The 14886-nt window shown below is 39.9% G+C and overlaps 1 protein-coding gene across 6 annotated transcripts in view; it reads right to left on the reverse strand.

The window, feature by feature from the left end:
• Positions 1 to 14886, reverse strand: part of SPAST (spastin) — an 89997-nt gene that overhangs the window by 3640 nt on the left and 71471 nt on the right. For 4 of the 6 annotated variants that reach the window (XM_034952892.2, XM_034952891.3, XM_034952894.4 and 1 more), the window contains 4 exons: positions 12051 to 12093; positions 10582 to 10661; positions 8985 to 9055; positions 6743 to 6783 (listed from right to left, as the gene is read on the reverse strand). In XM_034952892.2, coding sequence (XP_034808783.1) covers positions 6743 to 6783; positions 8985 to 9055; positions 10582 to 10661; positions 12051 to 12093 — 235 coding nt within the window. The remainder of the gene's footprint in view (positions 1 to 6742; positions 6784 to 8984; positions 9056 to 10581; positions 10662 to 12050; positions 12094 to 14886) is intronic. The other 2 variants (XM_034952895.3, XM_034952896.3) reach the window with 1 other exon arrangement.

Consider the following 14886-nt stretch of genomic DNA (forward strand, 5'->3'; position numbering starts at 1 on the left):
TCTGTCTCAGCCTCCCGAGTAGCTGGGATTATAGGCACATGCCTCCATGCCCAGCTAATTTTTGTATTTTTAGTAGAGACAGGGTTTCGCCATGATGGCCAGGTTGGTCCTGAACTCCTAACCTCAGGTGATCCGCCCACCTTGGCCTCCCAAAGTGCTGGGATTACAGATGTGAGCCACTTTGCCCAGTGTGCATTCTTATATTAATTTGGTCTTATTTTCTGATCTTTTAAATTGCCTTTGGAAATATAGATTAAAACAATGCTGAGTTAATGAATATCTATATTTACACCTAAGTATTTTTAAAAGGCAAAATGGATAGGTTCACAGAGTCCAGGCAATAGAAAAATTAATAAAAATTTTGGCCAAGCACGGTGGCTCACACCTGTAATCCCCGCACTTTGGGAGGCCAAGGCGGGTGGATCACCTGAGGTCAGCAGTTCGAGACCAGCCTGGCCAACATGGTGAAACCCCGTCTCCACTAAAAATACAAAAATTAGCCAGGCAGGTGCCTGTAATCCCAGCTACTCAGGAGGCTGAGGCAGGAGAATCGCTTGAACCTGGGAGGTGGAGGTTGTAAGTGAGCCGAGATCGTGCCATTGCACTCCAGCTTGGGCAATGAGTGAGACTCCCTCTCAAAAAAAAAAAAAAAAAAAAAAAAATTAAGGCAAAATGCAGTTTGGCATAAATGACCTGTGTTAAAAATCATTACTAGCGTATACCTGTATTTTGGCCCAAAAATAAGAAGTTAAAGAACTTTAAACAAAACTTCAACAACTGGTATTTATCCGTATTTTAAAAATTACTCTTAAAAACCCAATCTAACTTCATATCATCTTTGATATCTCCATGAGATATCACCTACACTTGTAACTTGTAAACTAATCTGAAAAATTTTAGCCAAAAAGAAAAAAACATATAGTTAAAATATAGGCTGGTTGCAGTGGCTCGCACCTGTTAATCCCAGAACTTTGGGAGGCTGAAGCAAGTGGATCACTTGAGCCCAGGAGTTAGAGACCAGCCTGGGCAACATGGCAAAGCCTCATCTCTACAAAATGTACAAAATTTAGCTAGGCATGGTGGCGCATGCCTGTATTCTCAGCTACTAGGGAAGCTGAGGTGGGAGGATCACTTGAGTCTGGGAGGTTGAGGCTGCAGTGAGCCATGAGCATGCCAATGTATTTCAGCCTGGGTGACAGAGTGATACCCTGTCTCAAAAAAAAAACCCCAAAAACCCAGCAACCCCCCACCAAAGAAAACCCCATAAGCACTATATGAACCCTACTTGTTTCCTATTTAACTGTAACACACACACTGCCTCTTCCTAAAGGCCAAAGTGTAGAAGAATAATGAATGTAACATGGGTATTAAACATGATATTACTAAATAAAATTTATTTGTTATAGAAATTAATATTTTTGTTTTGAGACAGGGTCTCACTGTTACCCAGGCTGGAGTGCAGTGGCATGATCTCGGCTCACTGCAACCTCTGCCTCCCAGGCTTAAGAGATCCTCCCAAGTAGCTAGGACTATAGGTGTGCGCCACCACGCCCAGCTAACTTTTTGTAATTTTTGTAGAGATGAGGGTTTCACCATGTTATCCAGGCTGGTCTCGAATTCCTGAGCTCAAGGGATCCAACGGCCTGAGCCTCCCAAAGTGCTGGGATTATAGGCATGAACAAGCACGCCTGGCCAGAAATTAAGGTTTTAAAAGATGTTGATGTAATTCTAATTTAAGTCTATAGTTTGATATGTGTATATATATGAAACTTATATGATATTTTAACGTAAGAGACTAATGTATACAACAGGAAAAAGGCAGATGGTAGCTGGTTCAGTTAAGGGGGGAAATAAGTAGAAAAGTTGTCTTATCAAAACAAAATAATAAAGGACTTAAAGTTAAATTAGATACACAAGTTACTTAAAAAACAAAGTATATTGTACCCCAATTTATAACCAACAATTTTAGTACTAACCTTAAAAATACAGAAATTCCAAACCAATTATTTGAACTTCTACTATTATAAACTGTAAAAGATAAGTTGGGTTTTTCTTTTTTTTTTTTTTGGAGATGGAGTCTCGCTCCTGTCACACAGACTGGAGTGCAGTGGTACGATCTCAGCTCACTGCAACCTCCACCTCCCCAGGTTCAAGCGATTCTCCTTCCTCAGCCTCCCGAGCAGCTGGGATTACAGGCATGTGCCACCACGCCCGGCTAATTTTTGTATTTTTAGTGGAGACGGGGTTTCGCCACGTTGGCCAGGCTGGTCTCGAACTCATGACCTCAGGTGATCCAACAGCCTCGGTCTCCCAAAGTGCTAGGATTACAGGCGTGAGCCACTGCGCGCAACCAAGTTGGGTTTTCCTTATCTAAATTTATATATATTCACCAGTAACTGACAATACACTTTGGTATTAAAGTTGCATCAAATAATGGGTATATAAAATTCTAGTATACAGTTTTAGAGAGCAAACTACTTGTGTTTACGTCTCATCCCATAAATGGGAATGAGAGAATGGATTACCTTAATCTCTATAATAAAATGCCACTATCAGTTTTATATTTTTTAAAGTTATTTAATGGATCTTTACATAGTGTTTACTACGTGCCAGCTACTTTAAGTGCTTTATAAATATTAACTCATAAGTAAGCAATAACAGCTAAAGGTCATTATCAAATTATTAATACCAAAACCACTAGATTAAAAAGAAACAACTGAATGAAAGTATATAGTAGAGCCAGGCGTGGTGGCTCACACCTGCAATCCCAGCACTTTGGGAGGCCGAGGTGGGCGGATCTCCTGAGGTTGGGAGTTCCAGATCAGCCTGACCAACATAGTGAAACCCTGTCTCTACAAAAACACAAAATTAGCCAGGCATAGTGGCGCATGCCTGTAATCCCAGCTACTCAGGAGGCTGAGGCAGGAGAATCACTTGAACCCAGGAGGCGGAGGTTGCAGTGAGCCGAGATTGCACCATTGCACTCCAGCCTGGGCAACAACAGCGAAACTCAGTCTCAAAAAAAAAAAAAAAAAGTATACAGTAGAACCAAATATTGTAACAATATAACCTGAATATATATAATTAATGGGATGCTCACAAAAGGGACCAGTAATATTCTTCCTTGTAAATCACTCAGTAGTTTTATTAAGCTTTAATTTTTAGTTTTACCATCTAAATTTTTAATAAATAATGTTATGACTTTTAAAAAATGGTGGATAAAATTATATTTTTAGGTGTGGGATTAAAAATTTCAAGTCTGGCACGGTGTCACACCTGTAATCCCAGCATTTTGGGAGGTGCAAGTGGGAGGAATGCTTGAGGAATCTGAGACCAGCCTAGGCAACATAGTGAGACCCCATCTCTACAAAAAATTAAAAAATTAGCTGAGTGTGGTGGTACATGCCTGTAGTCCCAGCAACTCAAAAGGCTGAGGCAGGAGGATTGCCTGAGCCCAGGAGCTAGAGGGTGCAGTGAGCCATGATTGTACCACTGCACTCCAGCCTGGGCAACCAAGTGAGACACTGTCCCAAAAAATAAAATAAAAATAAATGAAATTAAATTAAATAAAATAAGTTAGAAAACTAAAAGCTTTCAGCCGGGCGCGGTGGCTCATGCCTGTAATCCCTAGCACTTTGGGAGGCCAAGGTGGGCGGATCCCAAGGTCAGGAGATCGAGACCATCCTGGCCAACATGGTGAAACTCTGTCTCTACTACAAATACAAAAAAAAAATTAGCTGGGCGTGGTGGCGTGCACCTGTAGTCCCAGCTACTCGGGAGGCTGAGGCAGGAGAATCACTTGAACCCAGTAGGCGGAGGTTGCAGTGAGCTGAGATCACACCACTGCACTCCACTCCAGCCTAGAAACAGAGCAAGACTCCATCTCACAAAAAAAAAAAAGAAAGAAAGAAAACTAAAAGCTTTCTTAAAAAAAAAAATTCAAGTATGATGCCTCATCCGACAGGCGAATAAAAGCCTGAAAAAAAAAAAAAAAAAACTCCAAAATGTACTTGAATACACTCGTTATCTGTGTTAACAGTTCACTGTCCCCTCAACAGCTGCTGAAATTAGGGAAATAAAAAATAAGTTACAAATATACAGCTGTCCCTCAGTATCTCTGGGAAATTGGTTCCCCCATAGATAGCAAAATCCGCAAACGCTTAAAGTCCCTTATGTAAAATGGTGCAGTATTTGCATACAACCTACACAATCCTCCTGTATACTTTAAATCATCTCTAGATTACTTATAACACCTAATACAATGTAAATGCAATGTAAATAGTTTTTATACTATATTGTTTAGGGAATAATAACAAGAATAAAAGTCTGTACATGTTCAACACAGATGCTTTTTTCCCCCAAATATTTTTGATCTGCAGTTGGTTGAATCCATGAATGCAGAATCCACGGATAGGAAAGGCTGACTGTAATTCAAGCCTGATTTCAAAATTTTGCTCACAGAGTTATGACCATTCTGCATACCCAGTTTTATATTTTACATGCAACTTTTTTCAAATGAAATGCTTCAGCATCTCATAAGGAGGTCTTCCATATTAAGAAACGGTAATAAATTGGCCAGGCATGGTGGCTCACGCCTGTAATCCTTGCACTTAGGGAGGCCGAGGCTGGCGATCGCCTGAGGTCAGGAGTTTGAGACCCACCTGGCCAACATAGTGAAACCCCATCTCTACTAAAAATACAAAAAAAAAATTAGCTGGGCGTGGTGGCCCATGCCTGTAATCTCAGCTACGCAGGAGGCTGAGGCAGGAGAATCGCTTGAACCTGGGAGGTGGAGGCTGCAGTGAGCCAAGATGGTGCCACTGCACTCCAGCCTGGGTGACAGAGCCAGAGTCCTTCTCAAAAAAAAGAAATTAATTAATTAAAAAATAAAGGTTATTGAAAAACAAAATAGAACATTATTAAAAGATTAACCTATAGTTATAGGTTATTTTATTGTATAAACCCCCACAAGTTTCATGTAATTTTTTTTTTTTTGAGATCGGGTCTCACTCTGTCGCCCAGGCTAGAGTGCAATGGTGCAATCTTGGCTCACTGCAACCTCTGCCTCCCAAGTTCAAGTGATTCTCCTGCCTCAGCTTCCCAAGTAGCCAGGACCACAGGCACGTGCCACCATGCCCAGCTATGTTTTTTTTGTTTGTTTGTTTGTTTTTTTGAGATGGAGTCTTGCTCTGTCACCCAGGCTGGAGTGCAGTGGCACGATCTCGGCTCACTGCAAGCTCCACTTCCCAGGTTCACGCCATTCTCCTGCCTCAGCCTCCCAAGTAGCTGGGACTACAGGTGCCCACCACCACGCCTGGGTAATTTTTTTGTATTTTTTAGTGGAGACAGGGTTTCACCATGTTAGCCAGGATGGTCTCGATCTCCTGACCTCGTGATCCGCCCGCCTCGGCCTCCCAAAGTGCTGGGATTACAGGTGTGAGCCACCGCCCCCGGCCTAATTTTTTTGTATTTTTGATAGAGACAGGGTTTCGCCATGTTGGCCAGGCTGGTCTTGAACTCCTGACCTCAAGTGATCTGCCCACCTCGGCCTCCCAAAGTGCTGGGATTACAGGCGTGAGCCACCGCACCCGGCCTGTAATTTTCTTCTGTTTGGTATTTATGTAATATGATTTGATAGAAAATGACTTAATGTCTATGTATATATGTTTTGTCTATTACCAAAAAAATTTTGACTATTTCATAGGTTTCCATATTTTGAAATGAAGCAAAGTTAATTTTTTCTAGCTTCTAATCAACTAGAAAAATCCATTAAAAAAAATTAGTCCCAAGCACTCTGAGAGGCTGAGGCAGGAGGATTACTTGAGGCCAAGAGTCTGAGACCACCCTGGGCAACAGGGAGAGACACCATCTCTACAGAAAATTAAAAAATTAGTGGGGCGTTGTGGCACTTGTCTGTAGTCCCAGCTACTAAAAAGTTTGAGACAAGAGGACTGCTTGAGACCAAGAGGTCAAGGCTACAGTCAGCCACGATTGCACCACTGCACTCCAGCCTGGGAACAGAGCAAGACCCTGTGTCTCAAAAAAAAAAAAAAAAAAAAGGCCGGGCGCAGTGGCTCACGCCTGTAATCCCAGCACTTTGGGAGGCTGAGGCAGGCAGATCACGAGATCAGGAGACAGAGACCATCCTGGCTAACACGGTGAAACCCCATCTCTACTAAAAGTACAAAAAATTAGCCAGGCGTGGTGGTGGGCGCCTGTAGTCCCAGCTACTAGGGAGGCTGAGGCAGGAGAATGGCGTGAACCCGGGAGGCAGAGCTTGCAGTGAGCTGAGATCGCACCACTGCACTCCAGTCTGGGCGACAGAGTGAGACTCCGTCTCAAACAAACAAACAAACAAACAAACAAACAAAACAGCCAGATGCAGCGGCTCAAGCCTGTAATCCCAGCACTTTGGGAGGCCGAGTTGGGTGGATCACTTGAGGTCAGGAGTCTGAGGCCAGACTGGCCAATATGGTGAAATGCCCTCTCTACTAAAAATACAAAAATTAGCTGGGCTTGGTGGTACATGCCTGTAGCTACTTGGGAGGCTGAGGCAGGAGAATAGCTTGAATCCAGGAGGTGGAGGTTGCAGTGAGCCAATATCGTGCCAGACTGTCTCAAAAAACAAAACAAAACAAAAAAAAAACAAAAAAAACCACACACACACACATTCATATATGTATGTCTTATATATGTCTTACAATATAGAGGACAAAGAAAATATCATTGTAAAATACTATACCTCACTGGCAGACATATTCTTCACCTGTTCTGGTTTTAGTTCTGTAAAACATAAAAGTCAGGCACTTAAAAATACATACATTTTGCAGTTGAAATTGTTGAAGGGCAAAACCAAGTACAATGATCTACATGTATCTATTCAGTACAAATCATTATATTAAAAAAAAGAGACACATGTTAACTTTGAGAGCAAATACAATTTATAAATGCTGAGAAGAGAATATTCCTTCTTAGGAATAACTGGAAAGTGTTCAATTTCTTGCATACTGCCCAAAAACAATAGTTCACAAATTTGAAAGGGAACTTAAAAGAATGCAACTTGTTCTTTACAAAATGCATTAGTCTTTTTTTGTTTTTACTCTGCACTTTATGTATTTACTTTTTTTTTTTTTTTTTTTTTTTGAGACAGAGTCTTGCTCTGTTGCTCAGGCTGCAGTGCTCGGCTTACTGCAACCTCACCTCCCAGGTTCAAGTGATACTCCTGCCTCAGCCTCCTGAGTAGCTGGGATTACAGGTGCGCACAACCACGCCTGGCTAATTTTTGTATTTTCAGTAGAGATGCGGTTTCACCATATTGGCCAAGCTGGTCTCGAACTCCTGACCTCATGATCCACCCATCTCGGCCTCCCAAAGTGCTGGGATTACAGGCGTGAGCCACCGTGCCTGGCCTATTTATTTACTTTTTAAGACAGCACCTCACTCTGTCACCCACCCAGGCTGGAGTGCAGTGAGTGGCATGACCATGGTTCACTGCTGCCTGGACCTTCCAGGCTCAAGTGATCCTCCTACTTCAGACTCCCGAGTAGCTGGGATTACAGGCTCATGCCAACAGGCCTGGTTAATTTATTATATTTTTTTGTAGAGACAGGATCTCCCTATGTTGCCCAGTCTAGTCTCAAACTATTAGGCCCACACGGTCCTCCCACCTTGGCCTCCCAAAGTGCTGGGATTATAGGTGTGAGCCACTGCACCCGGCCATTTTCTGTACTTTAATGGATGCGAATCTTTTTTTAAACCCAAATTTTGTCTACCTTAGAATAGCCAAAACGTTCTAAGAAAATACAACTCATTTATGCATTAGCTACTGTTTCTAAATCCACTAACTGAACAAGATTTAAGCTCCAGCAGCAAGAAAATTTGTTCATCCAGAGTTTCAAAATATACTCTCAAGATTACATTTTTTATTTTGCAAAGTAGCAGTTCTTAATCAGCACCCTATTTCACTACGGGAGGTGTTACTGGTAATTTTTAACTAGTAAAACAAAAAGGTTTGTATAATGTAGGCTTTTAATGCAAATTACAGTAGACACTATGATAACATCTTTCTCGTACAACTACATTCAATTGTACTTTCTTGAATGAGAGAAAGGGATGGAGCTATTATGATTACTTTATCATCATAGCTAATAATCTGAGTGCATACCTGAGAGCATCAACCATCCACTACCGATGCTGGCTGTGGAAATGTAGCTGAAAATATCTGTGTGAGTTTATCCTAACCTAACCTAAAAAGAATTGGTCGTGGTATTTCAGAATCAACCAAGTAACCTGAATAAAAACATAGCAATAAATATTTTGCTGCAATTCCTCAAAAGATATAATTTAAAAAGTGAAAACTTCTCTTACAGAATTTCCTTTAGACACATTAATTTCAAATGATGTCAGAATATTGAAAAGAGCCAGAAAACAGATAAGAACATTTTCCTTACATTATTCTTTTTTGTTTAAAGTTTTCTTTTTGAGTTTTCTGCTGCTTACTTATCAAGAAATGAAACCTCTTGCCTAGAACAGGGGTCACAGTCTACTGGCTCATAGACTGTTTTTGTATGATCTGTGAGCTACGAATGGTTTTAAGGCTGGGCATGGTGGCTCATGCCTGTAATCCCAGCACTTTGGGAGGCCAAGGCAGGCTGCTCACTTGAGCCTGGGAGTTCAAAACCAGCTTGGGCAACATGGTGAAACCCTGTCTCTACAAAAAATAAAATAAAATAATTATCTGGGCATGATGGTGCATGCCTGTAGTCCCAGCTACTGGGAAGGCTGTGTGGGAGAATCACCTGAGCCTGGGGGGTTCGAGGCTGCAGTGAACTATGATTGTGCCACTGCACTACAGCCTGGGCAACAGAGTGAGACCCTGTCTCCAAAAGAAAAAAAAAATCTCTTGGTAGATTTTTTTGGACTTCTTAAACTTCTAAGGTGGTATAATAAATAGTTCTAAATGTTTTAAGCTCTTGTATACCTACCTCGGATAGGACCCAGTGCTGCATCTTTTGCCAAAGCTGTTAGGTCACTTCCTGAGTATCCATCAGTCATTCTGAGGAAGGGAAGGAAGAAACAGCAAATTATTTCCCCCCCCGCTTTTTTTTGAGATGGAGTTTTGCTCTTGTTGCCCAGGCTGGAGTGCAATGGCATGATCTCGGCTCACTGTGATCTCCACCTCCTGGGTTCAAGCGATTCTCCTACCTCAGCCTCTCAGGTAGCTGGGATTATAGGCATGCGCCACCGCACCTGGCTAATTTTTTTTTTGTATTTAGTATAGATGGCGTTTCACCATGTTGGTCAGGCTGGTCTCGAACTCCTGACCTCAGGTGATCCACCCGCCACAGCCTCCCAAAGTACTGAGATTACAGGCATGAGCCACCGCACCCAGCTGAAACAGCAAATTATTTTCATCTCTGCAGATTTAAAATCTCCATATAATAAGAGAGTAAAAACTAGTTTCCCTTTGTCAGCAAACCCATAGTTATGAGGGTTTGATTTTAAGGGAACAGAAAGGCCCATTTGCTGAAAACAAATGTAGTAATGCCTCAAATTTTAATCATTAGAACCATTCCTTTAGATTAAGGCATACTATCTCCAGAGGCTTCATTAAATAGTAAACATGTCACCTGGAAAGGTAACATCTACAAACTACTGGTAGCCAACTGACACATAAACACAATTACTTCTCTAATTAGCGTTTATCTTGGCAAAGAACACTCTCTTGATGGGATAAGGGACAATCAATGTACATTTTTTAAAATAAGGGGATAGACAGAAAGGTCTGGAGTAGAAGAGACTTCCAAGTAATTTGTTCTTTTGTCATAGGTATCTGGGAACTCAGAGTTCTTGTTAAAATTATTCAATACTCACATACTCATTGAATACTTTATATTACTTTATGACATTTTTCAGGGAATAAAATTCATGAGCGCATCTCCTATACTCAGTTTCTACTTCACACTGTTCATAAAGTTTAAGATTATTCAAATAGCTGAAATTAAAATTATTAAAATTATCAAATAATTAAAATTATTAAAAGAGCTGAAAAGTATTCAGCATATGCCAAGAACAAGTTTATATAAAAATATCTGTGTTAGTGTGCAATATGAAATGTTTAAAATTTTTTTTGAGACAGGGTCTCACTCTGTTGCTCAACCTCCACCTCCTGGGCTGAAGTGATCCTCCCACCTCAACCTCCCAAGTAGCTGGGACTACAGGTATGTGCCACCATTCCTGACTCATTTTATTTTTTGTAGAGATGGGGTTTTACCATGTTGCCTAAGGTATAAATGTTTAAATTACTTTAATACCACTTACAGGTTTTAATAAATTTATAAAAAGAATATACTATCATCATTAGATCACGTCTTGCAAAGGACATAGCCAGTGAAATTTAGATTCCACATATATATAAGAACAAGAGGTAAGAAAAAGGCAAAGGAGGTAGAGGATGAGAGAAAGTCTTCTGATCAATGAATTACTCATTTCATACTTAAGATTACTTTAAATAACTAAAAAATGAATTATTTACAAAAAATAAATAAAAGCTGTAAGATAAACCAAATCCAAATTACTCACCTAGCAAGTTGTGCTAGTTCTTTTTGGGTCAATGGACTTCCTTGTTTACATAACAGATTTTTAAGCAAAAGTAGTCTTGTCTGAAAAATATTAAAAAATGATCATTCAGTCTAATTTCAGAATTAATGATTCTTTTCTTTTTTTATATTGAGACAGGGTCTTGTGCTGTTACCCAGGCTGGAGTGCAGGGCACAATCATAGCTCACTATAGCCTCGATATCCTGGGTTCAAGCAATCCTCCCATCTCAGCCTCCCGAGTAACTGGGACCAAAGGCACGTGCCACCATGCCTGGTTAATTTCTAAAAAAGTTTTTGTAGAGACAGGGTCTCCCTATGTTGCCCAGGCTGGTCTTGAATTCCTGGCTCAAGCGATCCTCCCACCTCAGCCTCCCAAAGTGTTGGGATTATAGGCGTGAGACACCACACCTGGATAAAAACATAGCAATAATTCACCACACTTGAATAAAAACATAGCAATAAATATTTTGCTGCAAAAAAACAGTTTTATAGAGGTATGAATTCATCTACTATGAATTTCACCCATTGTAAGTATATAATTCAATGAGTTTTAATACATTTATAGATGTGCAATCATCACCACCATCCAGTTTTAGAACACTTTTTAGTTCACTCATACCTGTTTGCAGTTAATCCTCATTCCCAACTCTCACCCTGACAACCCACTGATCTGCTTTACGTTTCTAGAAATTTTCGATTTCTGGCCGGGCATGGTGACTCATGCCTGTAATCCCAGCACTCTGGGAGGCTGAGGAGGGCGGATCACACCATCCTGGCTAACACAGTGAAACCCGTCTCTACTAAAAACACAAAAAATTAGCCAGGCCTGGTGGCACATGCCTGCAGTCCCAGCTACTCAGGAGGCTGAGGCAGGAGAATCACTTGAACCCAGGAGGTGAAGGTTGCAGTGAGCCGAGATCACGCCACTGCACTCCAACCTGAGCGACAGAGCAAGACTCCATCTCAAAAAAATAAATAAATAAAAAATAAATTTGCGTTTTCTGCATATAAACAGAATCCTATGATATGCGACATATATCATCTTGCTTCTTTCACTTATAATGTTTTGGAGTTTCATTCATAAAACTTAATATATGAAGTGAGTATGCAGCATGTATAATGGATAACAGTATCCATTAAATGAATATACCACATTTGTTTATTCACCAAAATAAACATTTTAGATCATTTGTAGTTCTGGCTATTATTAATATTGCTGCTATAAAAATTCTTGTACAAGTCTTTGTGTGGACATACATTTTTGTTTCTCTGGGGTAAATTCTTAGGAGTGAAATTGCTGGCTCTGACAGTAAGCTTATGTACATCTTTTTAAGAAACCACTAAACTGTTTTCCAAAGTAGCTGTACCATGGATTGGAAGACTTAATATTGTCAAGATGGTAGTTCTTGTTTCTGCTCTAAAACAAAAAAAATTCAAACACAGATACATACCTCCTCATTTGGTAAAGACACATATACCCGTTTGATGAAACGCCTAAAAAAAAAAATCCAGCACTTTTAGAAATATAATTTTGAATTTAAAGCTGAAACAGCAAATGACAGGAAAAAGCTTTTAAAATATAATATTCAAGGCACTGGAAAGCATTTTGGTAGTTATGAATGTAAAAATATTTTTGTTACTCTTTTAAAACTCTAGTTAATGTTTAAAATCCTTAATTCGGTATTGTTAGAATTAATCATTTATGTATGTATATGTTTTTAATAGCAGTAATGCTTTAAAACAAACAAAATATCTGATATAAGTAGATCTGTCTTCTTGAATCTGAAAAAAACTAAAATCAGCAAGGATAATAGAAACAGAAACATACACTTCATCAACAAACTAGGTAACATTTATGGAACTAAAATACATAAAGGTGAACTGCCTAGGGCAGTGAAAATTACACTGACAAAGGAAGACACACAAAGGATCTGCCGCTAAAGATCATGGACATGACTGTCAGAGTACAGTTTTCCTCCCAAAAAGAGATAGCACACCCTAAAGGGTAATAAGGCCAGTCCCTCCACATTTAAACAAGCATATGAGGCCTGGCTCTGCAGACCATGTAAACCCTAATTGGTAGCATAGGAATGGCAAGGAAGGTGAGAATGAACAAAGAAACTCTAAGACGAATTATCTTTATAAGAAGGCATCTAACAGTCTGGCGGGAAGATAATGTCTTGCAGTGACCAATATTTTTTAGTAGAAGAATAAATCAACCCTATCTCTTATTTACATACACATATACTTCATTATTAGGTAGGGCTTCACTGTAAGTGAGGGAGGCTGCATGCTAGTTTAGTGTATACATGGACTACTCAAGATACCTATCCCTTCCCCTACAATATCCTTCCAAAACTAGGTTTTCCAAGAAAACTCCTTTTATTCAAAGAAAAATAATAAGCAAAAAAGGAAAAACCAGGACAGGGCTCATTTAAAAAAAAAACAAAAAACAAAACAACAACAAAACCTGCCCCCCAAAAAGAGCAAACAAAACACAATAAACATAAACTAGATAAAATGAAGAACATGCATGAGAAGATTTTGCCATAGAGCAAACTAAAATTATGACCAAGTATCTTTCCACGAAATAAAATAATTTAATTTTTTTAAAATTTAATTTTTTTTATCCTTAAGTTTTTTTTATAGATATGGGGTTTTGCCACGTTGGCGAGGCCGGTCTGGAATTCCCGGCCTCAAGTGATCTGGCCTCCCAAAGTGCTGGGATTACAGGTGTGACCCACCATGACGCCTGACCAAAAAATTTTTTCTTTTTTTTTTTGAGACAGAGCCTTGCTCTGTCCCCCAGGCTAGAGTACAGTGCCGCCGTCGTGGCTCACTGCAACCTCTGCCTCCTGGGTTCAAGCGATTCTCAGCCTCCTGAGTAGCTGGGATTACAGGTGTGTGTGACCACACCCAGCTAATTTTTTGTATTTTTAGCAGAGACAGGGTTGTACTATGTTGGCCAGGCTGGTCTCAAACTCCTGGCCTCAAGTGGTCTGTCCTTGCCAAAAAATTGTTTTCTATGAAACAAGAGCCCAATGAAATGTAAGAGCTTATGGAAATAACATACAGATGCTCAAAGAAATAAAACAGAAGATGAAAAGTAGAATAACAGATGTCAGGAAAGTAATGAATAAAAAACCACCAAGGAAAGAAGAGTTACAAAAGATATAGCAGAAAGGAGATTAGATACTAACCCAGTAAGAAATAAAGGCAACAGGCTTGGGAAAACAGAACAAAACAAAAAGACCTAAGAGTTTAAAAGGATGAAGAAGAAAATTACAGATAGGGAAAACAAAAGGATGCAACGTAACACATAATTTATGTGCAAAACAAAACAGAAAAATGAACTAGGGAAAAAAATTAAGATAAATTTCCCATTTTAACGATATTGATTCTTCCAATCCATGAGCATGGAGTGTTTTTCCATTTATTTGTGTCACCTCTGATTTATTTTAGCAGTGCTTTACACTTCTCCTCATACAGATTCTTTCACCTCCTTCATCAGCCGTATTCCTAGGTACTCCATTGTCTTTTTTTTTTCTTTTTTTTTTTTTTTTTTAATTTTGGAAACGGATTCTTGCTCTTTCACACCCAGGCTGCAGTGCAGTGGCACGATCTCGGCTCACTGCAACCTATGCCTCCTGGGTTCAAGCGATTCTCCTGCCTCAGCCTCCCGAGCAGATGGGATTACAGGCGCCCACCACCACGCCTGGCTAATTTTTTGTATTTTTAGTAGAGATGGGGTTTCACCATGTTGGTCAGGCTGGTCTCGAACTCCTGACCTCAGGTGATCCACCTGCCTCAGCCTCCCAAAGTGCTGGGATTACAGGCATGAGCCACTGTGCCCAGCCATTATTTCATTTTCTTTGTGGCTATTGTAAATGGGACTGTGTTCTTGATTTGACTCTTAGCCTGGACATTATTAGCGTATAGAAATGGTACTAATTTTTTGTACACTGATTTTGTATCCTGAATCTTGGGGTAAAATCATTTATCAGTTCTAGTAGCCTTTTGACGGAATTTTTAGGGTTTTCAAAGTATAGAATCATATTGCCAGTGAAGAGTGAGAGTATGATGACTTCTTTTCCTATTTGGATGCCTTTTGTTTCCTTCTCTTGCCTGATTTATCTGGTCGTAAAATGACCATACTGCCCAAAGCAATTTACAGATTCAATGGTATTTCTATCAAACTATCAATGTTATTTTTCACAAAATTAGAAAAAATTATTCTAAAATTCATATGGAAGCAAAAAAAGAGTCCAAATAGACAAAGCAATCCTA

Source organism: Pan paniscus, chromosome 12 (genome assembly GCF_029289425.2).
Source record: "Pan paniscus chromosome 12, NHGRI_mPanPan1-v2.0_pri, whole genome shotgun sequence".
Classification (NCBI taxonomy): domain Eukaryota; kingdom Metazoa; phylum Chordata; class Mammalia; order Primates; family Hominidae; genus Pan; species Pan paniscus.